The sequence below is a fragment of the Heterocephalus glaber genome, unplaced genomic scaffold, assembly GCF_053883595.1.
Source record: "Heterocephalus glaber isolate CG9 unplaced genomic scaffold, H.glaber_assembly_v1.0 deba00001687, whole genome shotgun sequence".
Lineage (NCBI taxonomy): Eukaryota > Metazoa > Chordata > Mammalia > Rodentia > Bathyergidae > Heterocephalus > Heterocephalus glaber.
Window position 1 is genome coordinate 48,233 of NW_028258412.1, and position 25,340 is coordinate 73,572.

Sequence of the window (25,340 nt, forward strand, 5' to 3'; positions counted from 1 at the left end):
TTGGTTTCTGTAAGCAATGCTACTGAGAGGGCACAGGTGTTCTGATAGCTCTGAAAGGGAAGACCTAGCCCAGAGAGCCATGGAGAGCTGCTGGGCAGCAGGCAGACCCTTCCAGGATAGGAGGGACTCCCAGAAGGAAAACAAACACTAACAGAAGATGCCTTCCCATCGGATGACCAGCTTGCTAACTATCAATGCTGCCAGCATGTAATGGAAGGCAGGAGCCAGAACACTGACTTGGCTGCTTCAAGGCGGGCCTTTCTATGCATGTATCCATCCTCACTCCCTGCTGCCAACCCTCCTGTGCCTCTGGGGGAACATCCTCAGGCCTACGTTGTTCAGGTTCAAGAGCCAATGAGGAGGCAAGCTGCCTGCTGGACTGCCCTGATCACAGCAAGCTGGGAGATGGGGGCTAAGGGGCTCACTTTGTTGTCAGGGAAGCAGGAGGCAAAGACCTCGAGGGGGTGACTAAGAGGACCCCTGAGGAACACACATGACTGTAGAAAGCCCTGGGCTCTTCTTTGATTCCCAGGAACTGAGCTAGGCCTCAGAGGACAGAGGGGCAGAAGGGCACTTGGGGCTGCCAGGAACTCACCTTCGTTGACAAGGTACCGTGTGTAGAGGAGGAGCCAATGGCGGTACTCATGGCTGGACTGCAGAGTGAGTGCTGCTGCAACCTGGTTCTCTAGGTAGGCCAGTGTGGTCTCCTGCTGCACCACATGAGGCACGGAGAAGAGCCGGGCAGCTTGCCTTCCAGAGCTGCAGAGACCGGCAGAGCAGGTATGAGGCAGAGGGCCCTGCCTGGGTACATGAGGCTGTTCCCAAGTTCCCTAGTGAGTTGCCACAGTATGATAGGTTCCTGGGCTGCCCAAGGGCTCCATGCACCAGCCAGTCTATTGTCCACCCCAGGCCTCTTAGCACACCAGGTATATCCTATCCTGTACCTGCCATCTAGGTCCTAGAGATATCAAGACAATGGCCCATTCCCCTGACCCAAAATACTGTACCCCATGGGTACCTATGACCCTCATCACCCCCACACTGGCATCTGGGTCCTTACAGTGACAAGGTCTGTGTCCCAGCCACTCCTGAGATATTACTGTATCTGGGCCCACAACTCACGAACCTTCCTCTCCCTCCACCTGTGCCGAGAGTAGCAGCTGGGCACAGGGGACGGACAAATAGAAACCAGGCCTGTTCACTTCCCCGGGAAGCACTGCTGACAGTGGCCATAGTGCTCAGCTCACGTACTTGGAGGTGCGGCCCTGGATTATGGCTAATGGTCCTGAGCACAGCATGGCGTCCTGGGATGGCAAGCTGCTCCTAAAGTCTGCACACTGGGCCAATGAGTCCTGCTTGTCAGAAACCAGGTTCCTGGAAAGACAATGGCAAGAGTGGAGGTCAGAAAATCAGAAGGCCTATTAAATGAGGCTGGCAAAGAAGTCAAAGAGAACAAATCCTTCCCACCAAACTAGCAGCACACCGAAGGAGGATGAGAGTCACTGTACTGTAGCCTAGGTCCTGACTGCTGGCAGGTGTCCTAGTCATGGGCCTGATAAATGATTGGTCCCAAGGAAAGGTTGCTGATGGGGCTCTGTGAACATTTTGGCTCCACAGTCTCAGTTTCTGATGACCAAGAAAGTCCCTGCATGTGAAGTGTGTTTCAGATGCTCAGTTCACATTGCCATGGCTTCCCAGGAGCTTGTATAGCCTAGACCTGCTCCAGCTGCCTGGGAATGTCAGGGCTCTGGCTCTTCTGCACCTCTCCAGTATTCTCAGGGAGGTAGCTCTTCCACCTCCTTGGCACCCTTCACATCTTAGTTAAGAAAACAATCTCCATACACTTTTTTGTTGTCGATTTTTGGTACCGGGGATTGAACTTGGGACCTGTGCTTATAAGAACCACTGAGCTAAATCCCTGGCCCCCTTCCATACACTTTTAAAACAGCTGGATGCCTTTGTAAATATGTCTTAAATACAAAGATATATTTGTATATGTATATAGAGCCAATGTGTCTAGTCTTTTTTTTGCCTTAAAAAAATAATTAATGGGCCGGGGATTTAGCTCAGTGGTTCCGGCGCCTGCCTCACAAGGACCCAAGTTCTATCCCTGGTACCAAAAAAAAAAAAAAATAATAATAATAATTAACTTGGGCCGGGGATTTAGCTCAGTGGTTCCAGTGCCTGCTTCACATGTGGAAGGACCTAAGTTCGATCCCTGGTGCTAAAAAAAAAAAAAAAAAAAAAAAAAAAAAAATAATAATAATAACTTGTTGCCATTACTATAATAATCACACATAATATACAACTGTTTTGGCAACTGGAGAGAGCAGGTGGTTGAGATTTTATTTTTTAACTGAATACAGTGATACTTTGGTTCATGAACTTAATTTGTTCCACAATTTTGGAAAAGATGGCCACATTTGTGTTTGTGTGGGAAAGATGGCCATGGTCGTGTTTGTCACCTAATGTAGAATTTGCAAACAAAAACAAAATTTTGCCAAATGCTTTTGTTTGTGAACCAAGGTACCAATGTAATGAAATATCAGTGTGAGTATGAACTTGTGCCTGGTAACTCAACAGAAAAGGGGCTAGGAGGTACAAGTTTTAGATATGAAGGACCAAAGGTATAGGCAGACAAAGAATTTCCTGGGGTAGCTGGCATACAATTTACATATTTTGTATGTCTGGGTTAAGACCTCTGATATATAAGGAGATTTTACAAATACAGAAATGGGATCCAAATTCCAAAGTGGGCAGAGGAAATGTATGAATCATATAAGTCAGTTAATTCACTAAGTAAGTCTGACTAGCTATTTTGCTCCTATTAAATTCCCTAATTGACTAACTTGACAAGGTTGCTGCTGGGTCAACTCTCCTATGGTACTGATAGCCAAGAAGGCCCAGCTGGAAATACTATTAGGAACCATAAAAAATGTCAAGTGCCTATTCCAATAAAACTGCCCTCAGAAAATGTCACAGAAAAACATCTCCCATATTTATGGGCTCTGAGGCCAGAGAAGCCACAGGCCAGCAGTGTCCCATGGAGATGGGAGGACATGTATTGGCTGTCTGAGAGTCCAGGCTCTGACTCCGAGGAGAAGCATAGCCAGGCAGGCCCAACTGTCAGGACCCAGAGCCTTTGCTCTGCTGTCTAGTGCAGTAAGACATTCCCAAGGAACAGTGCTGGGAGATAGCTTCTTACCATGTAGAGAGTGATGGATTAAAACAGTATGCCTTCCCATCGGACAGGTTCATCACTGGGATTCCATGCTGTGTCAGCAAGATCTGTGACACCGTCATATCACTTCCTGGGGCACATCACAGGAAAAAGTTCCAGTGTGTTCTGATCAGCAAGTGTTTCCATATTCATCAAAAGAAAAATTTGAACCCCTCCCTCCCATAACCCCAGCAACAAGCCCAATAATGCTGACTTTGCAATTAGGAAAGGCTGCTTGGTGTTTTGTACAAGCTATCATCACTGACAACATGATTTTTGTCATCTCTTAGGGATTTATTTATTTATTTATTTATTTACTGAGACATATATGTAGTTCAGGCTAGCCTTGAACTCACAATGTAGCCCAGGCTGGCCTCAAACGCAGTGATCCTCCTGCCTCAGCCTCCCAAGTGCTGGGATCACAAGTGTGCACCACCGTGCCCAGGTTTTTTTTGAAAAATTTTGTAGGTATCTCTTTTTTTTCCTTTGAGACAGGGTCTCACCATGTAGTTTAGACCAGCCTTGAACTCACTATGTCATCCAAGCTGGTCTCGAACTTGTAGCAATCCTTCTGCCTCAGCCTTTCAAGCACTGGGATTATAAGTGTGTGCCACCATGCCTGGCAAGAGACCTATTTAATCTTTTTTTGTTTTGTTTTGTTTTTGCTTTTGTTTCTATTTTTGTTTTGGAACCGGGGATCGAACCTGGGACCTTGCACTTGAGAGGCGGGCAGACCACTGAGCTAAATCCCTGGCCCCTAAACCTATTTAATCTTGTATCCAGTGTATCTGTCTCCCTGGTATGCAAGTGCACTCTCTGCCTTATTGGGAGGTTTGCTGGCCTGGCTTTCCATCTAGACTGAGGTACCTGTCACTCAGACCCAGGAGGTGGAAGGGTGCTGTTTCAGGGTTACCTGCCAAGATGGAGTGTAGAGACTCTTCTTTCACCACAACCACTTGCCTGTGAACATCCCTAAGAAGGAGACAGGGAACAGCTTACTCTTCACCTGAGGTAAATGCATCAAAGTTTGTCTCAGCTGTTGAGAACCCTGATCCCTGGATATATCCCCAACTCTCTGCCCAAGTCTGCAGCAGAGGTCCCAGGCAACAGAGCAACCCCAGTGCTCACATCCATTCTGGGAGAAGCTGGCTGTGGCAGCCACACCAGGAGTATAGCCACTCTCTACCAGCTGAGGTCCCAAAGCTGATGAGCCTATGTAAGAATCTGGCATTAGGCAGTATGATTTCTCACATAGTCTGCTCCAGTGAGGATGACAGCAGAACAGGCCTCATTTCCCCTCACATACTTTCCTCAGTCCTTTGTCTATATGAGCAGTCAGCCAACACAACACTGCTTACTGCTCAGGGCCTCCTCCCCAGCTGATGGCCATATTCTCTGTTGATCTAACATTTTTTTTTTTTGGTACCGGGGATCGAACTTGTGTCCTTGCGCTTGCGAGGCAGGCGGTGGTACCACAGAGCTAAATCCCAGCCCGATATTCTCTGATTATGCAGTGAGGTGGGACCTGCACACTCCTGTCCTGCCTGTTTGGAGGGCACCCCCCCCCCGACACCACCCGCCGGGCCTGACTCTCACCAGACAGACAGTGTTGCTGCAGCAGTGAGTGCCATGACGTAGGAACCTGTGCAGTGCAAAGTAGAGATAGGGGATGGCAGGAGGATGGGAGGGAGCAGGCGGCGACCACAGGTGGAGAACACCGACAGCGTTCTCTTTTCACAGGCAACACATACCACATCACTATGAAGGCAGAGAAAGGGCAGGTGTCACAGGGGCTGAGCGCTACAGGAGAGGCTAGGACTATTTAATGTATAGCCTTCCCTATGCCTGGGCCTAACCAAGGCTTTACAGTCTTCTGCTGAGCAGGGGCCAGTCAGAGCCTGCCTGAGGTCTCTTATGAGAGTCTTCTGTCTTCTGCCCACAGGGCCACTTGTGCTTCTTTGAGGTCACACTGATGTTAAATTAACTTAGTGGTGTGAGGACCCTGGAGAGCTACTGCACCTGACCAGCCACTCAGGAAATATGCCTCACTCATAAGGTGATGCCACAGAGTATCCATGCAAGTCACTTGGCTATGGCTGGCTAGGGTAGTCCAGACAAGGTCTCTGGAGAGGTAGGTTGAGACAAGTGTGGTAGTACCAGTACAAGCCTCTCAGGAGACACCCAGATGTGCACTCAGAAGGCTGTTCTGGGTGGGATGGGAGAGGCACACCACTCTCCAAGCAAGGAGTGCTTCATGAGAGATTATGTGTCTGGACACTGGTCCCTTTTCTGAGTGACCACTAGGCTCTTTAGGCAGGCACAGAACAAGCAGGCTGCTGGCTTCCCAGTGAAGGCCCACCAAAGTGCAACCATAGGTGCAGGGAACGATTGGAGCTCAGGCCCCAGGCAGTGGAAGCAGGTGTGCAACCAGAATAACCAGGTCTTGCCCACAGACGACTACACACAGTGTCCTTTCATGATTTCTATCCTGGTGAGTCAGGCCAATGAATGGAGTTACCCTTCTGAATGGATGAATGGAGTTACCCCTACTGTCAATAGGCCCAGAGTAAGGTCACCTAAGGAGTGAGCCTGCCAACTCCTTCCTAACAAGACGTCTTCCTCCAAAAAGGAAGAGGCAATGAGGTGCTTTTGTTTATAAACATATTTTGAAAGTGTGAATCAGCAAAAACTTTAAGCAGGACTCACTCGGGAACAGGGAGCTCTCTGTGGTGCTACAGCTGAATTCTGTCTGCTCATCTCTGGTCAGGTCCTTCCTTGAACCAAGCCACTGTGAAGAAAGCTGTCACACTGGGCTGCAACACCAGGGAGTAGGACTATAGGTGGAGCCTGAGTAGGTGGGACTACACAGGCTGACAGGCCCTGGTTGCCCGGTAGGCCCCCTCAATAGCTGCTGTATTGCTACAGCAGAGGCTGTGCAGACATCACTGGGCCTCAGCTAGGGGATACTACTTAGTAGTCCTGGGACCAAGAATGAGAGTGGGAGCTGATGGCAGCACCCAACACACAGGCACCTGGGATTGGGAGCTCAGTGCATTCATTTTGAGGGAGAATGCATAGAGGAACAGACTGGTAGGACCCTACTAGCCTAACAATACAAATTCACTTAGGGACTATGGCAGTGATGGCAAGCCTTTTAGAGCTTTCAATGATAACAGCCCATTGCAGCATATGTGCCATAGGTTCGCCACCAGTGGACAATGGGATTCCTAACCTAAGCCCTAAGATCAGTGTTTCCAGACATATATAAAAACATTTACATATGACTTTATGACAGACGGCTAAGGCCCTAATGAAAAGGACTGTATGTGAGTGATGATCACTGTAAAATCCTGGTAAGAGAATGTGCCACATGCTTGACTGGGGACCTATGGCTGGCAGGTGCCTGAAGAAAATGAATCTTCTCTTTAGACTGATTACAGGGAAGAGAGAGCTCTTGTTCATTGCCAGGAGCCTCCAAGAAGATACCAAGTGATTAACCATTAAATTAAGATTTTTCCCCAAAGCACAGAATCTGGAGAGGGCAAAAGTAGAGACCTGGAATAGTCAGAAACCCATCCTGACCACCCTGGATGAAAATCTGGGGTCCAGAGAAAGAACCCACAAGGAGAGTCAGTCTTCAGGAATCTTGGCCAAGCAAGGGCATAAAACCTCCAGCCTTATCTGGGTGCCTCTCAAGTGCTCAGATTCCCCATCTATAACATAGGGGTAATGAGAATGACTTCATTGGATATTGCAGGAACGTTAGATGATAAATATACATGCTTGGCCCCGAGTAAAACCCAGTGTGATCCTCTGTGGGAGGCATCCTCCCCTCAAAAAGGCTGCATTCTAGGAAAGTAACAGTGCCAGCCAGCTTAGCACAGGGTACCTCTCTCTAGGACAAGCTGAGACTGAGGCCATACTTACCAGCTGCCGGCAGCAGTGAGAATACGGCTGGTGAGTACTGTCTCCCACTCCTTGCCTTCGCGGTTGCACTTCAGGCGGCTCAGTTTCACCCCCCCCACAGCTGTCACTTCATTCTCTACCTCAATGTACATGGAAGGGTCAGAGCTCACCTGGATGAAAGAGAGTAAACATATCTTTTCAGGTGATAGCAGGACTGCTCAGACAGGGGTCCTGGGACCAGTGAGATATTCAAGGATTCTGTAGCCCTGGGCTCTAAAGCAGGGATACAGAGACACAGAGATACAGGGTAGCTGGCTGGCCAAAATAGGAGGGTGACAGCTGGTGGGGTGGCAAGAGGGCCCTATCATCTTACTGGGGAGAACACACTGTGAGTAAGGACTATAGGCAGCCAAGGACAGAGCTTGGAGTGAGACTTTGCTTATAGCCTCCTAGTCGAAAATCTTCAAAGACTAAGGTATTTGATAAGAAGAGAGCCCATGGTGGTGCTGGGAGGAAAACCTAGAAAACTCTAAGGTGCTCTCTAGTTCCTGTGGCTGTAAGCCTCAGTCTGTTCAACTGAGACTATACTGGAAGAACATCCCAGCACAGCATGAATAAAAAATGTAGAGTTCAGTGTCTGGCACCAGAGAGGCTTAAGCCTGTGTGTTTACAGAGCTTACCAAGAGATAATTCAGTATGGAAACTCAGGCTGAATCGTTGTACCACGTGGCTACACAAGAGTGTGAGCTGTGGCTACACAAGAGTGTGAACTGCAGCCACAAGCCATGTTCCCTTCAAAGACACTCAGAAACCAAGTACAGTCTCAAGTAGCACCCTGCAGTGAAGATATTGAGAAGGGCTGGAGTTTGGGAGAGGAGTTGTAGCTGCTGACTGCTGGAGGCACCACCTGCCTCCACTCATATCAGTAACAAGAACAAACTATGTGGGTCTCATCCATCGACTCTACCTGCTCCATTCCTCTGCATCATGGCCCATGGCTGGGATGGGCTGATGCCTGCACTCCAGTGCCCTGTGAGGGCCAGCCTAGATCTGGAGCAGTGCATGGCCAATGGGAGCTGACCCATACACTGGGTCCAAGAAAGCTGCCAGAGGACATACACCTGGGTTAGGTACGAAGGGTGTGTAGAGAGGAGAGAGCATGTGCAAAGACATCATGATGGCTGAGGCATGGACATGGTGTTGACCAGAGGGCCTCTGGGTATAAGGGATTATCTTCACTAGGATTGTGTTTGAAGCTTACTGTTACAAGAGGTCCAACAGATCTGATGATGACTCTGTCAGGCCCTGAGAAGTAGACAAGGCCAATGGAACCATAGGGAGACAGACCATGACCATGTAGTCCCCTGGGTCTGGAGCCTGATGCTGCCAGGACTGAGTGTGGAGATGCAGGAGAGTTCTAGAAGGGACACCTGAGACAAGTCTTAAAAGGAGGTGGACATCTAGAAGATGTAATTGTAAATGCAGCCCTGGCAGCTGGTGCATCAAGGGCAATGCCACAAAAAGAGCTATGAAGGGGCCAGGGATTTAGCTCAGTGGCACCAAGTCTGCTTGGCAAATGCAAGGTCCTGAGTTTGATTCCTGATACCAGGGAAGCGGGGAGGCCGGCTATGAGGGTGAGGAAAGGAGGCTAGCACTCTTTTTTTTGTTTTGAGAAAGGGTCTTGGTACACATTTCAGGCTGGCCTTGAATTCACTATGTAGCCTAGGCTGGTCTCAAACTCTTGGAGATCCTCCTGCCGTAGTCTCCTGTGTATAGAGATCACAGGCATGCGTCACCATGCCCAGCCAAGGCTAGCACTCTTCTCAAGACTTGGTAAGTACTCTCATCAGCTATGACTTCTTCCAGAAAGGGATGGAGAGGCACTGGATAACAGTCCCCAAAAGCAGTGGAAATACTAGATTTATAATGGGGGGGTGTGCATGTGCACACGCACACACACCTGTGAGGGAATTGGTGGAGGGTCCCAGCACTTACCTGGAGGGTGAATGCTCTCTGGGGGCCTGGAATCGGCAGCTTCAGTGCAAGTGCTGGTGCAGACAGACACATGGGCTCTTTTTCCGCAGTCAGGACAGCTGGGGACTAGAAGAGCCAGAAATGTTCCTGAGTCTCAGGCCAGTATTACTGGGTATCATTAGGTATTCAGAGGTGAGGCTGGCCTGCTACCAGAGCACTTCTACTTACTCTGTGAGGGGAAGAGCACAGGGGATGCTACAAAGACCTCTAACTCACAGACAAGGGAGCTGACACCAGAGGGGCTCAAGGGTTTGGGTTGGAGTGCAGGTAAAGGAAGCAAGGCCACCACGTGATGATGCATGGTGTTTGCATCTGAGCCAGCTGGTCCCTAAGGTGTACCACACTAATGAGGCACAGTATGGCATGCAGGGCCTCCCAGAATTGAGCTCAGGGAAGTGGGGCAGAATGGCTGTGGGCCTTACCTGGACAGAGAGTGACATGGGCAGAAGGCGGGAATCTTTCCTAGGGCGCCCCTTCTTCTTCTTTTCCACTGTTTCTACTTCGAGCTCAAGTTTGCGCTTGGATAGTGAAGAAGGCTTGGTCAAAGGGACCTTTTCATCGCTGTCACTGCTGCTTTCCAAAAGGTCTCGGGGCCTCAGCTCTTTTACTAGGTTCTGCTCTTTCAACCTGCACAGAAACATATCTGTGAGTTTCTTTTTCTTTTCTTGAGACAGGGTATCACTATGTAGTTCAGGCTGGCCTCGAATTCACTATGTACAAACTCATGGGGATCCTTCTCCTTCACCCTCCTGAGTGCTGGGATTAGAGGTGTGTGCCATCATGTCTGGCTGTGACTTTCTTTATACAACTATTAATTTTATAATTTCTAAAAAATCCATACTCTTCCCAAAATGTTAATTACAAAAAGTAGACAGGATTTGTTTTCTGCTCCAACATACAGAGTTTGGAGGCTGACACACCTGTGCTCACAATAAGAAGACTGAAAAGCTGAAAAGAAACAACTCTTCTTAGACCTATCAGAGAACTGAGGTCACAGGACCCTACCCTGAAAACTGAGAGATCAAGAAAGAAAGCCACAGCTGACCTGGACCAGAGGCCCCTGGAGTGTTTACTGTCAGACACATTTGCAAGGTAGTTGTCATGCTGCTGGGGTCTGAGTGTGCCAAGCTTGAGAGTTACAACTCCTGGAGGTCTGATGGTAGTAAGGTTCACACATTTATTATTTTTACATGAATGGGTCCCTCCAGGTTCTCAGGATAAAGATCCTCAGTGGAGATAATATCTTATGTTTTCTGGGCTTGGGGAGGAGGGGAGTAATCATTTTAAAATATGTGATCATTCATTTCCCCATAACTAAACCTTGCCCTCAAGAAAATCTATTTTACTAGAGCATTATCTTACCTGGGGGCAAAGCAGGAATTACTCAACATCTGTTCCCTCTATTGTGTCCCTCCCCTGTCCTATGCCCACAGGTTAAGGAACTCTTTTGGTAGAAGATAATGAAGCCCAGGAGTTGTACTACACTCCAGGAATTCTGGACCATCACAAGCACCACCAAAAAAGAAAGTTAAGGGCCTGGGATTTAGCTCAGTGGTTCCAGTGCTTGCCTCACAAGTGCAAGGTCCCGAGTTCGATCCCGGGTACCAGAAAAATTAAAAAAAAAAAAAGAAAGTTAATCATGAGATTATAGAATGTTTCTCCTCCTCAGTACTTTACCACCACATCAATACAGCCCCAGTATAATAATAGTATATTATAAACCATGAGAGCTGCAAGATACAGGTTCTATTTAAGGAATTTCTAGGAACTCCATGCCAGATAAATAAAGCCTCACACTATAAACTTATGCAGCTCATTTCCAATACTCAATACAATATGCCCAGCTTTCAACGAAAAATTACAAGGCATGGTAAGAGGTAAAATAAAACCAAAGGAAAAGCCAAAAAGCACAAATCAACAACAAGAAACAAAAAACATATAGTCTCAAAAGACAAAGCAGACATCAGAACCAGACTCAGAGACAGCAGAAAATTTGAAATTATCAGAGTAAGATTTTAAATAATTATGAGTAATACACAGGAAAAAGTTAGAGACCAGTAGTAGTAAAGAGAATTTAATAACAACAACAACAACAACAACAACAACAACAACAACAAAAGCTGGGAATAATAACAGTGAAGAATTTTCCAAAATTAATGAAAGATACCGAAGTAGAAGAAGAAAAAGAAGAGGAAGAGGAAGAAGAATGAGACACAGGAAGAGGAAAAAATTTTCTAAAATTTAAGATACCAAATCGCAGATCCATGAAGATCAGGGAACACCAAGATAAACAACAAATATCTACACTTAAGCATAACATACTCAGAATGAAGAAAACCGAAGACAGAAAATCTTGAAAAGTCAGGGGGAAATCCCTACCTTATGTTATGGTTTATATCTAAAATGTCCCCCAAAGCCTCATGTTACCTCATAGGTGAGGTTGGTTTTTTTTTTTTTTTTGTGGTACTGGGGATTGAACTTGGGACCCTGGTGGAACCACTAAATCCCCGGCCCCAGGTGAGGTTTTGTTGTTTTGGGTTTTTTTTTTGGTACCGAGGATTGAACTCAGGTCCTTGCATTTACAAGGCAGGCAGCAGAACCGCTGAGCTAAATGCCCTGCCCTCCAGGTGAAGTTTTCAGGAGGTGATTAATCATGAGTGTTTGACACTTGATCATGGGTGTGTGATACTGGAAAAGTCCACTAATGGGCTTATAGCTGGGTGTGATGTTGGGAGGTAAAGCCTAGTGGGAAGAGGTGGATCACTGTGGGCGTGGCCTGGAAGTATATATATTTCCTACTCTCTTGATTCCTCCCTGCTTCCTGCCTGATTTGCCATGAACTGTTCTCTGCTGCTATGCCCTTCTACCATGCCACCAGCTAACTATGGATTGAAACCTCTTTATGATTTATGAGTCAAAGTAAACCCCTCCTTTAACCTGTGAGTGTTGGGTATTTTGTCCTAGCAATGAGAAAGTAATTAGGACATCTTATAAGGAAAAAATTTAAGAATTACTTTAGGTTTCTATAATACTATAAGTCAAGTTTCTTTTTAAAAAAATTAATTAATTTTTCTTTTTTTGAGACGAAGTCTCGCTATATACTTCAGGCTGACCTTGAACTCACTGTGTAGCCCAGGCTGGCCTCCAACTCTCTCGCAATATTCCTGCCTCAGCCTCCTAGAGTGCTGGGATTACAGGCATGTACCACCACGCCCCAGCTTCAAATTTCTTGGATAAAGGGGAATATTTAAAGTGCTGAATAACAAAACCTCACTAAGATGAGTGGGGTGACACATATCTGTAATCCCAGCTACTTGGAAGGTTAAGGCAAGAGGGGAAACAGAGCAAGACCCCATCTAAAACAAACAACAAATAAAACTTTCAGCCTAGAAATTTATATCCAGGGAAACTGTGCCTCAAAAGTGAAGGTGAAATAAAGACAAAAACAAACCAACCAACAAACACTTGAGGGAATTTCTTGCCAGTAGACCTGCCTTACAAAAAATATCTGAACTGACCTAAGAGATCACTTTTTCCTCAAGCTAAAAACAATAACAATGCATTAGGTGATTATAGCTTTTAAATAAATAAATGAAATAAGTGGTAATAATGGTATAAGGCATGGAAGAGAGAAATTGGGAATATTCTGTAATAAGTTACCTGTACTATGTATGAAGCAATATAGTATTATTTAAAATGGACCTAGATTGGTTGTAAATGTTCACTAAAAACTCTAGGGCAACCACCAAAAATTAATTAATTAATTTTTAAAAAGTATAACTGATAATGCTAAAAATGGAATTATATAAAATGCTCAATTAGAACTAGCAGAGGCAGAAAAAGGAAAGATAAACAAGTGTAACAAATAGAAAACAGTTACAAACATATTAACTATATCAATAATCATTTTAAATGTGTTATAAATAAACCAACGAATGACAAATGGGTGAAAAAATGTCATTAAAAATATATATAAAGGGCTGGGGATTTAGCTCAGTGGTTCCGGTGCCTGCCTTGCAAGCACAAGGTCCCAAGTTTGATCCCCAGTACCAAAAACAAAAACAAAACAAAATAAATACATATTTTAGATAGGGTCTTGCTTTGTAATTCAGGCTGGTCTCGAACTCACTATGTAGCCCAGGCTGGCCTTGAACTCATGGTGATCCTCCTGCCTCACCCTCCCAAGTGCTGGGATTACAGGCATACACCACCACGCCCAGCCAAATAAGTTTATATTTTATTTTATGTTTATTTGTACATGTTTACTGAATATAATGATTACATTCATTGTGGGGAGTTGGTACATGTACCTAACAGATCTTAATTCTTTTTACAATGAAGTTTATATTTAAAAAAAAATTTTCTAAGACATATATATATTTTTTTTGAGATGGGGTTTTGCTGTGTTGTCAAGGTTGGCCTCAAACTTGCGACCCTTTGTTAGGGTTTATATCTAGATGTCCCCATAAAGCCTCATGTAGCCACAGGTGGGAACCTTGGGAAGGTGATCAGAATATAGGGGCATTATAGCTGACTTGCTGTTAGGAGTTGGGGACTTGGTCAAAACAAGCAGGTCAATGTGAGTGTGACCTGGAAGAGTTTATCTGCCTTCCTGGATCCTTTCTTGACTCACTCTGCTTCCTGAATGCCATGACTTGAGCAGCTTTCCTCAGCCCGTGCCCTTCCACTACACTGCTTCTACCCTGAAGCAAGCCAACAATGGATGAAGACCTCTACAAAATGTGAGCCAAATAAACTCTTCCTTTAAGTTGGTTTTTGGGTATGGTGTCCCAGCAACTAGGAAAGTGACTAAGACACCGTTCTGCCTCAGCCGCCTGAGTAGCAGAGATTATACATATGTGTTAAATACACCCAGCTTTTAATAATGTAATTTTAACCATACAGATTAAAAGTAAAGGAATGGGTTGGATGAAGGAGTAGAGACATTGCAGGGAAGGGGATTCCAACTATATGACATCCTGGAAAAGGCAAAATTATGGAGACAATAAAAATATCAGTGGTTTCTAGGGGTTGGGAGGGGGTGTTGAATAGACACAGCACAGAGGATTATTAGGGCAGTGAAAGTATTTTCTAAGATAGTACTATAATAGTAGATGTGTCATTATACATTTGTCAAAACCTACAGAATGTACAACACGAAAAGAGAGCCCTAATGTAAACTGTGAACTTTGGGTGATAATAATGTATCCTACATCAGATATTGACAATGGTGGAAGGTTGTGGATGTGTGGGAGCAGAGGACATATGGAAATTCTCTGTACTTTCTGCTCAGATTTTTTTTTTTTCCCCAGTGCCGGGGATTGAACTCAGGACCTTTCGCTTGCCAGGCAGGTGTGGTGCCACTGAGCTAAATCCCTGGGCCTTGCTCTGGTTCTATTTAAAAAAAATAATAAAGTCTATTAAAAAAGTAAAGAGATAGTGGTGGATGCCTACAATCCTAACACTCGGGAGGCTGAAGCAAGAGGATCGCTGTGAGTTTGAGATCAACTTGGACTACATAGCAAGACCCTGTTTCAAAAACCTAAAAAAAGAAAAAAAGAAAAGTAAAGGGACAGAGAAAGGCATGCTATTCTAAGACTACTTCAAAAACTGAAGTAGCTGTATTAATTTCAGATCAAGTAGGCTTCAGAGCCAGAGGGTTAGCAAGGATAAAGAGGAATATTATACAATGATACAAGCATTGATTCTCCTAGAAGATATAATAATCCTTAATAAGTATGTGCCTAACAACAAAATGTCAAAATGTACACAGCAAAACTGATAGAATGCAAAAAAAAAACAGTCAAATACATTACTATAGTTGGAGACTTCAACACTTTTCTGGAGAAACCAACAGATTAAGAAGACAGAAAATCAATATGGACATATTTAATCAATCACTGTCACACATCACCTGGATTTAATTCACATTTTAAAAAATACTTTATTGGGCCGGGGATTTAGCTCAGTGGTTCTGTCGCCTGCCCAGCAAGCTCAAGGACCCGAGTTTGATCCCCAGTACCAAAAAAAACCAAAACGCTTTATTCAACAATAGCAGAATACACATTCTTCTTTTTTGTTTTTTTTTTTGGTACTGGGGATCGACCTTGGGTCCTTGTGCTTTCGAGGCAACCGATGAAACCACTGAGCTAAATCCCCGGCCCCACATTCTTCTTAAGCTTATGATAATACAAGCTTGATGGAATAGCCATCAAGATAGTGTAACTGGAAAATCATCAATTATTTAGAGATTGAGGGCCAGGGATTTAGCTCAGTGGTTCTGCCGTCTACCTCACAAGTGCAAGGACCCAAGTTTGATCCCTGGTACCAAAAAAAAAAAAAATTTAGAGATTGAAAAACATTCTAAAACAAAAACTCCACATAGGGCTAAGAAAAAAACTCTCAAGATAAATTTAAAAATATTTTGAACTAGGGCCGGGGATTTAGCTTAGTGGTTCTGCCGCCTGCCTTGCAAGCGCAGGACCCGAGTTCGATCCCCGGTACAAAAAAACCACAAAAACAAAAACAAAAAATATTTTGAACTAGATGAAAAAGAAAGCACCACTTACTAAATGTGGCAAGTCCTTAGGGACAGAATTTATGGCACTGAGTATATATATTAGAAAAGAAGAACTGAACTCAATAATCTAAACTTTACCGTAAGTAACTAAAGATGGCAAGAAATATGAACTTAGAGTAAGCAGCAAAAAGTATAATATTTTTGAGCAGCAATCAAGTAAAATTGGAAAGCAGGATAACAACAATGGAAAAAAATCAATGAAATAAAAAGTTGATTCTTTGAAAAGATCAGTAAAATTGATAAATGTATAGCCAGGGTAATCAAGAAAAAAGGGGAAGGCATAAATTACTACTATCTGAAAAGAAGAAGCCCTCACTATTGATCCAATGGACACTCAAAGGGTCACAGAGGAGTTCCATGAACACCTCTGTCCCCATACATTTGACAACTTATATGCAATGAACCAACCCCTTGAAAGAAATAATCTACCAAAATTCAAGCAAAGAAAGATCATATAAATGGCCTACATCTATTAATAAAATTGAATCAACAATTAATAACCTTCCCAAGAAAGAAAGCACCAGACATAGTTTTACTGGTGAATTCTACCAAACATCTAAGGAAGAAATTATATCAATTCTCTATAATCTGTTATAGAAAACAGAAGCAGATGAAGTAATTCCTAACTCCTATGAAGCCAGCATTATTTCAATACCAAAACAAGGTAAAGAAATTACAAGAAAAACTACAGATCCATATTTTTCATAAATATACACCCAGAAATCCGTAAACAAAATATTAGCAACTTGAATCCAACATGTATAATTATACTCCACAGTCAAATAAATTTATTCTAGGTATACATACCAGTCCAACATCCAAAAATGAATTAACTGATTAACAAGATCAAACAAAAGCTTTATTATGTACTGGAAACATTTACTACACTTGATCTTAGCCAAAAGGCCGAGAAGCGATACTGGAAACATTTACTAATACAAATTTTAAAAAGTTTTTTAAAAAGTCTTATAATTTAAAAAAATCATATAGTTATGAGATTTAGAAAAAGTACTCCATAAAATCCAACATATACTTATGACTTAAAAACTCTCAGCAAACTAGGAATAGCTGGGAATTTCCTCAACTTGATAAAGAATATCTATAAAAATTCTTTGGCTAAAATCATGCTTAAAGGTAAAAAAACAGGTTATTTTCTCTTAGGCAAGGATACACTCTCTCATCACGTCTATTAAATACTTTATTGGAAGTCTAATGCAGTAACGCGAGAAGGAAAGAATAGGCACAAAGAATGAAAAGGAAGAGGGCCGGGGATTTAGCTCAGTGCTTTCGCTGCCTGCTGCGCAAACGCAAGGCGTTCAATCCCTGGTACCAAAAAAAAAAGAACGAGAAGAAAGAAAAAACTATCTTAATTCACAAATGATGTTGTTTTTGTTGAAAATACCAAAGAATAAACAACAAGAAAAACATGGAACTAACGAATGATTATAGCAAGACTACAGGATATAAGGTTAATATGCAAAAGTCAATTTTTGGGTTTCACCTTCTAATGCCTTACAACAGGACACAGCATCCACTACATCCTGTGGATGTAGCTTAATGTTCTGAAAATTGTAAGTCATTTTTTAAAAATTCAATAAAATACAGAAAATCTAGGTACTTTCTTGGTATGGCTGTTTCTTGAGGCAGGCGACAGAACCACTGAGCTAAATCCCTGGCCCCGATATGGCTGTTTCTTACATTGGTTCTCAATGAAAGGCAGGGAGAAATCCTCTAAAAGATCTGTCAAATCAATGTTCCTAAATAATCTGATCACATTCTGAGCTCATCTCAACAGCAGCCTGTGAAAGTCACTTTGATTGGTACTGCTTCAGCTTAGGCTGTTTCACTCTCCATGGCTGGGATCTCCTATAGAGCCCTGGGAATCCCTTCACTTTGTGACTGCCTGATACCCTATTCCAGACTCCTGAGATCAATGGCTAACTGGGAACTATACCTCCTCAACATATGAGTGGGCCTATGCCAGTGGTCACCCAGTACCCTAAAAAGTACCATGCTGTGGATCTGTAACAACTGTCCACTGGATGTAGACATGTGCTGAGGAAGAACATGGCTGCCAAGAGCTGCCCCACTTACAAATGGGCCTTATACCATGTTCTCTCTGCCTACTCCCATAGTTATAAACCCCATGTTCTATGTCACCTTGTCATATGGCTGGGAGGCAGGATGGAGTGGATGGCCCACAAGTTTACATAGCACTATCATCCCGCACCTGGGAGGCTAGCATTTGGCTCCCAGACACACATGAAGCCATTGTCTGAAAGTGCCAGTCAGGTTGCAGGGGACTCATTATCCAGCCACTATGAGGTACAATTATAAAGTAACAGGAACCAATATGTGCTGTTCACTGTGAGATAAGGACCAAGACAAAGCTTGGCACTCACTCTTCAATGTCCAAAGGATGCCTCCTATGAGGCAGGGTCTACTGTCAGGACCATTCCAATTGTGAGGCAAAAAGCTCAGAAAGACCATGTGTCTCAAGATCACTCCACCAGGAAGCACAGAGCTGGGATACAACTGCAGGATGTATGGCTGAATGCTACTCTTTTTTTTTTTTTGATACTGGGAATCGAACTCAGGACCTGGCGCTTGCCAGGCAGGCAGGCACAGTGCCTCTGAGCTACACCCCCAATCCCTGAGTGCTATTCTTACTCACTGAATGACACTGGGTCCTAAAGGAAGCCACTGATGGGTTTTTTAAAAAGGTTCCTCCAGGCTTGAATCAACGCAAGAAACAGCCATTATCAAGAAAGTGCCTATATTTTCTATAAGGCCTTTATTAAAGAAATCAGGTGCTATTTTATTCTATTTTCCTCAAATGAGGATCCAACTCAACTCTCTCTGTCTCTCTCTGTACAGGGGATGGAACCTAGGACCTCACGCATACTAGGCACGTACTCTTGACCCTTCACCTTTCACTTAGAATTTAGCACCAGGCTCATTCTGTCTTAGAAGTAGGATGCTCAGCCTCAAGTGAATGCTTGCTCACAGTCACTTTCAAGTGAGACTCCAAGAATAACAAACTTGATGGTTCCCTTATTCTATAGGTCTTGCAACATTGTATGCATAGCTAAAAGGTCTTATGAGATCTTGGGGACACAGCTGACAAAGGCTCGACTCTGATGGCATGAGGACCCAGGATATGCAGTCGAGATTTTGCCTCCAGCAGCTGCTTTTCTGTCAGGATGTATACTATCCAAAAGCTAGGAAATGGTGTGACCAGGGTCATACACAGAACCCAAAACATAAACAGAGGGCAGAAGTAATGAGTACAAGGCCTTTCTATCTACAGCACTCTGCTGTTCTTTCAAGTGGACATTTAATTTTATGTATTCTGTTGAGGAGTACATTTCCAAAACTGAGGTTTCAGCACCTTCTAGTATTTTTTGTTGTTGTTTTGGGGTTTTTTTTGGCTCAAGGCAGATGCAGCGCCACTGAGCTAAATCCCCAGCCTGTAAGTATGTTAACTCTCCTGACAACTGCCCTGACAGCAGATCCTCTTTCAGGGACTCTTGTGAGGTGCATGAAGACTCCCCTTCTCTGTCTCCTCTTCAGCTCCACCTCTGCCCTTTTGTGGCACTCTAATCAGTTTCTCAGGATGACTGCTCTTTTCAGCTGGCTTTAGTCTGCTCTTTTCACTGACTTTTCAACTGTAATAATTATTTTTCTTTTCTAAAAGTATTTTTTGGTTCATTTCCAAACCTGGTCTTTTCTGATGGTGTGCTATTCTTTTTAACTTTTTTTTTTTTTTTTTTTGGTACCGGGGATCGAACTTGGGTCCTTGCGCTTGCGAGGCAGGCAGCAGAACCACTGAGCTAAATCCCCGGTCCTCTTTTTAACTTTTATTGAGGGATAATTCACATATTATAAAATTTTTATTTTTTTTTTTAAATTGCTTTTAAAGTATAGAATTCAGTGGTTTGAGAATATTCATTATTGGGCTAGGGATTTAGCTCAGTGGTTCTGGCGCCTGCCTAGCAAGTGCAAGGTCCCAAGTTCGATCCCCAGTACCAAAAAAAAAAAAAAACGAAAACGAGAATATTCATTAAGTCGTGTAACTATCACCACTGTCTAGTGTGAGAGCATTTTTCATAATCCTAAGGAGAAACTGTACCCATGATCAATCACTCCTTCCCTCCACTCAGCCCCTGGCAATCACTAATGTACTTTCTTCTCTCTATGCATTTGCTTACTCTGGACATTTTACAAAAACAAATCATACAGTATGTAGTCCTCTGTTACCAGCTTCTTTCACTTAGCTTCATGTCTTCAAGGGCTTTGTCTGTAACACATAAAAACATTCCATTCCTTTTTATTGATGAATACTATTGTATTGTGTGGATATACTACATTTTATTTATTAGTTGTCTATCAGTTAATAAATATTTGGGTCACTTCCACTTTTTGGTTATTATGAGCATAATTATAGGAATATTCCTGTACAAATTATTATGAATATATGGGGTTGTTTTTTCTTTTTTTGGTACCAGGGATCGAACTCAGGTCCTTAGGCTTGCGCAGCAGGTGGTGAAACCACTGAGCTAAATTCCCAGCCCCTGAATATATGGTTTCAATTCTCTTAGGTATATACCTAGGTGTGGAATTGTTGGGTTATATAACTTTATGTTTAACCATTTGAGGAACTCCTAGACTGTTTTTCAAATAGCTGAATGAACATCAGACATGATGATGTATGCCTTAATCCCAGCACTTGGAAGGCTGAGGCAGAAGGATCAACATGCGTTCAAGGCCAGCCTGAAGTACACACGGAGACCCTGTCTCAAAACAAGACAAAAGAACCCAACCTTCAAAAACAAACAAAATATCAAATAGTTGAACGATTTTACCTTCCCACCATCAGTGTCTGAGGGTTCCAATTTCTTCCTATCCTTGCCAACACTTATCTGACCTTTTGATTATAATATAGCCACTCTAGTGGGTATAAGGTGGTATCTCACTATAATTTTATTTTATTTACTTTTTTCAGGTACCAGGGATCGAACTTAGGACCTTGTGCTTGCCAAGCAGGCAAGCACCACTGAGCTATATCCCCGGCCCTCTCACTACAATTTTTTTTTTTTTTTTGGTACCGGGGATCGAACTCTGGTCCTTGCACTTGCACAGCAGGCGGCACTGAGCTAAATACCTGGCCCACTACAATTTTAATTTGTATTTCACCTTATAGGTAATGATATTGAGTGTCTTTTTACACTTATTTCTGTATATTGATTGGAAAATTTTCTATTTATTTTATCTATTTAAAAATTATATTGTTAAGGCAGGTGTGGTAATACATGGCTATAATCCCAGCACTCAGAAGGCTGAGGTGGGAGGATTGCCATGAGTTTGAGGCCAACCTGGGTTACAGTCAGTTCAAGGGCAGCCTGAATTACATAGTGAAACTCTTGTCTCAAGAAAAAAAAAAAAAAATCAGTCTTTTCATTATTGAGTTTTAGTAATTCTTTATATACTTTGGTTCCTAGATCCTAATTAGATGTTATTTGTAAATATTTTCTTTCACTTTGTAGGTTGTCTTTTTATTGTGATCATATCCTATGAAGCAGTTTTTAATTTTGATTAAAGTTCCATTTTTCTTAGTTGCTTGTGTTTTAGATATCATGTCTGAAAAATAGGTATCTAACTCAAGGTCCCAAGATTTCCACATCTTCTAAGAGTTTTATAATTTCATTTCTCATATTTAGCTATCCATTTGAGTTAACTTTTATATGCAGAATATTAATCTTTTCTCATATTTTTTTGTTTCATCTTTCAGGATTTTAAGTGTATTTATTTTGTAGTTTCCACCGGACAATTCTATGATTGAAGTTTATTTAAGTCTAAAATTCCTGTTCATTACATCCCTGATATTTGTTACTTTGGATCTTAAGTTTATCTAGGCAGTGCTTTATTGGACGCTGCTCATCCTGGGGACAACAATATCCCTGCAGGGTGGATTTTCTTGTTTGCCAAGTGCCTCTAGATGTTAACCAGACCAGAATCCTCCTTTGTGTTCATTTCTTGGTTGGTAATTTCTAGAGGTAAGTGTTGAGCCCAAAGGGCTGGGGATGTAGCTCAGAGGTAGAGTACTTGCCTAGCATGCACCTGGTCCTGGCTTCTACCCCAAGGACTGTAAAAAAAAAATACCACCCACCTCAACCCACAAGAGGGCAAGCCTGTGGTAACAATCTTAAAGGAAAACTGTTTTCTTGACCTTGAGAACAGGATATTCCAATTTCTCTTCCACGTTTCTGGCTGGAGTCAGGTTTTTGCTACTGCCACTTCTCACGAGAGTTTTCCTTTTTTAAAGTGAATTTACTTTATGCTGTTGATTTAGTTCTACACCCTACCAGGCTAAGGCCCAAAACTTTGTCTTGACTCAATGTGGCCATTAAATTCAAGGTCCGTGGTCACTAGGATAGTAGTCCCCTAGCCCAGCACCTAAAGCATGGACCTGTCCACTGCTCTAGTTATTTTGTTCACTCGTAGATTTTGCCCTCTACAGACTGAAATAGTCATGCATTTTAAGGATATGAGTTATATTTAATCTAGCATTTCAAAGTGTTAACAAGCAGGAAGAGTTTCAGATCCTCCCTAGAAAAATTACTAGATAAAAAATTACATTGTGCTAGAAATGGTGATGCAAGCCTCTAATCCCAGAACTCAGGAGGCTGAGGCAGGAGGATTGCTGTGAGTTCCAGGCCACCCTGGGTGACAGAGAGTTCAAAGCCAGCCTGAACTACATAGCGGGACTCTGTCTTAAAAAACAAAACAAAACAAAAAAATTACATTGAATTTTTTATATTAAAGCAAACACAATTACATTGCAGAATAGAATATAAGGTTTTATAAGTTCACAGTAACAAACCTGAAGAAAGGGTCTTCCCATGATCCCATCCCGACAAGCAGTTTTGAGATCATGAGCGAGGTCCAGGGATAGCACATAGTGCTATAAGAAGACACTGTTCATTGCAAGGACAGGTCTTATACTAATAATTCTCTTTTTTGGTACTGCGGATCGAACTCAGGACCTTGCGCTTGTGAGGCAGGCGTGGTGCCGCTGAGCTAAATCCCCGGTCCTATAATTTTCTTACAGGCTACCTATTCACCATATGCCTGCTGCAAGAATCTCTGACCAATGTCCCTTTATTTAGCTGTTGGTGATACAGGCCAGGTGTATCTGCCCTGAGCTGCTGAGCCCTAATTGCCTCACAGCCTCTCAGATGCAACTCTCATAGGAGAGCTCTTATTGGCTCAGGTCCTGTGGAGGAAGGTGGCCTGTCTAGCTCCTTTAGTCTCCAACTCACTGGGATGTGCAATAAGCTCCCTGAGAGGAGGGAAGGCCTTCTCAGGAGGCAGAGATGCTTAATGCCAGTGGCAGAGGCTGCATACACTTGCTTTGACTGCCTCAGGAGGATGCTGTCGTGAAACTCCAAGAAATAAAGAATTTCAGCCCATAAGTCTTGCTTGCTGTGTGCTGGGAGAAGCACAAAGAATTGTTGAGCAGCACCAAGCCTTAAGAGTTCAAAAGTCTACTGAATCTTACAAAGACCTCAGCTACTTCATGTAGACCCCAGCACCCTAACTGTAAATCAGTTCCTGAGCAGAAGGCCATGATTTTCACAGTGCAACAATATCAAAGCCTTTCATCTCTCCAATCAATCTTTTACTCCTTTTCTGGACAACCCTGGGTTCCATTCAAAGGACAATATTACTCTCATCACAATGCAACAACTAACAACTTTATGCCTTTGCCCTTGTGGTCCTTTTGCCCAAGGTGTCCTCCCCCACAGCACCTTCTAGTTACCCCTCTCACTTTAAGCCACCACTCCTTTTTCCTGGTGGCTAAGGTAGGCCTCTGTGATCTTTGTTTCCTGCTGGGAGCCAGGCTACCTTGTGGGAGTCTGGGGAGGTACTGTACCTTCTTTGTTCTCTCAGGGTCCCACAGTCAACACTCACCTTTCTACAGCTGCCGAAGTCACACTGGTCAAGGAAGGAGCACCTGGTGTGGCTTTGGAACGCTCTGTGAATCGGGAGTCAAATGCTTTCATGGGCTCAATCTTGGATGGGGTTGTTAACACGGAAGGTGACAATGCAGCAGGAGTAGAGGTAGCATTCACACTGAGGAGTGAAGAAGATAAGAAGCACATTGAACAGAATCCTAAACAATGTGGAGGACTAAATTTATATTACTTGGAGCCTTTAAAAGGGGTACAAAAAAACTTCTTTCAACAAAAAAATTTCAATATATAATCTTTACAATTTTCATGTTAGAATTTTGGAAGACTGACTGAGAGGGTTGTGGGTAAATGGATTGGTATTTGCCCCTCTGCATTGTTCTAAGAACTTTTGGGGGTAACTAAACACACAGTTCTATCTCAATAACTTACACATGGCATGTCAATACAAAAATCACTCCAACTACCAGCTTTTGCCACTTTACTAATGGAGCTGATGAGAAAAGCTCCTATTCAGGATCCTGAAGCCATGGTTGGTTCCTGGCCTTGATCTTCAGTCTAATAAACTCCTCTAAGTGCTTATCCCATAGTCCTTACCTTCTACTCCAGGAGGAAAAGAGAGGCTTAGACATGAGCTTGCCTAGCTTCCCTCCTGCCAAGCCTATCCCATACTCTTGGGCCTTAAAGCCACTGAACTTCTTTCTGATCTGGCTAACATCTCTAATCTCATTTGTACATGGGGAGGCACCTTGTATAGCATTTTTTTCCTCCTCCATTACTTGTAGGGCCATCCCCTGCAATGTTTCTCAGCTCTGGTGATGTCTGTCCTTTGTAGGCATCCTTCTTCCCTGGATGCTTTGCTTCCTAACTGGTCTTGTTGCACTATTCCTTCTCTTCTGATCCACCCTCACAGTTTCCTAAGAGCAGTGACACTTGATGTTTGGTGAGCCTCCACAGCATGGATGCCTGAACCCAGAAGAGCTACAATAACACGATATCATCCCAACCAACAAGAGATACTCTCTCAGTATCAGCTGTGTGAGACAGTGGCTAAATTCAGGCGCCACTGTTTATTGGAACCATCTTCCTAAAATGTAAGTCTCAAAGTCTTCTGTGTCCCAGACCACATGGTTCAGTGTAGGAACACAACTTTTCTCCTAATCCCACCCCACCTCAGGACCTTGGAGCTTTGCTCTTGCTGTTGTCTCGGTTCCCCACCTATTTCTCCTTGGTTGGCTTATATGGGCCCTAGGGAAGGCACCTTCTGAGAAGCCTCCCTAAGACTTGTCTACCAACCCCTTGGATGGACAGCCATTCTGCCTAGGATCCTAGGAGCTACCCTGCAACCCTGTGGCTGCCTATTCTTATCAGCCTATAATTCCTGAAGACAAGCACCCACCAATCAATACCCAGAAAATGCCCAGTCCCTGAAAAATGTGCAACTGGAAGCAGGTATGGGGCAAATCTTTACTCTTGGCTCTCATTCATGTCTCCCTGGCCCTTTCTGATTTCTTAATTTTGCAGCTAATGGTCAGTGAAGACACAGGCTGAGTATGATTCTGAGAGTGTAAGGGAAGTCAAGCGCCTGTACCTGAGTGCCCTGCTCAGGATGAATGGTGGGTAAAGC

At 43.5% G+C, this 25,340-nt stretch overlaps 1 protein-coding gene, 1 long non-coding RNA gene and 1 pseudogene across 5 annotated transcripts in view; 1 reads left to right on the top strand and 2 right to left on the bottom strand.

The window, feature by feature from the left end:
- Positions 1-13,135, top strand: part of LOC110348843 (uncharacterized) — a 47,301-nt gene extending 34,166 nt beyond the window's left edge. Inside the window, exons 2-3 of the long non-coding RNA XR_015446201.1 lie at positions 10,062-10,252; positions 10,594-13,135. This is a non-coding gene — a long non-coding RNA (uncharacterized LOC110348843). The remainder of the gene's footprint in view (positions 1-10,061; positions 10,253-10,593) is intronic.
- Positions 1-25,340, bottom strand: part of Hira (histone cell cycle regulator) — a 108,182-nt gene that overhangs the window by 14,913 nt on the left and 67,929 nt on the right. For all 4 annotated transcript variants that reach the window (XM_087198139.1, XM_087198140.1, XM_087198142.1 and 1 more), the window contains exons 15-23: positions 23,715-23,876; positions 9,583-9,787; positions 9,122-9,226; positions 7,148-7,296; positions 4,817-4,978; positions 4,134-4,192; positions 3,206-3,311; positions 1,252-1,374; positions 596-759 (exon numbers count right to left, since the gene is read on the bottom strand). In XM_087198139.1, the coding sequence (XP_087054265.1) occupies positions 596-759; positions 1,252-1,374; positions 3,206-3,311; positions 4,134-4,192; positions 4,817-4,978; positions 7,148-7,296; positions 9,122-9,226; positions 9,583-9,787; positions 23,715-23,876 (1,235 nt within the window). The remainder of the gene's footprint in view (positions 1-595; positions 760-1,251; positions 1,375-3,205; positions 3,312-4,133; positions 4,193-4,816; positions 4,979-7,147; positions 7,297-9,121; positions 9,227-9,582; positions 9,788-23,714; positions 23,877-25,340) is intronic.
- Positions 16,533-16,658, bottom strand: LOC147821921 (U2 spliceosomal RNA; annotated as a pseudogene).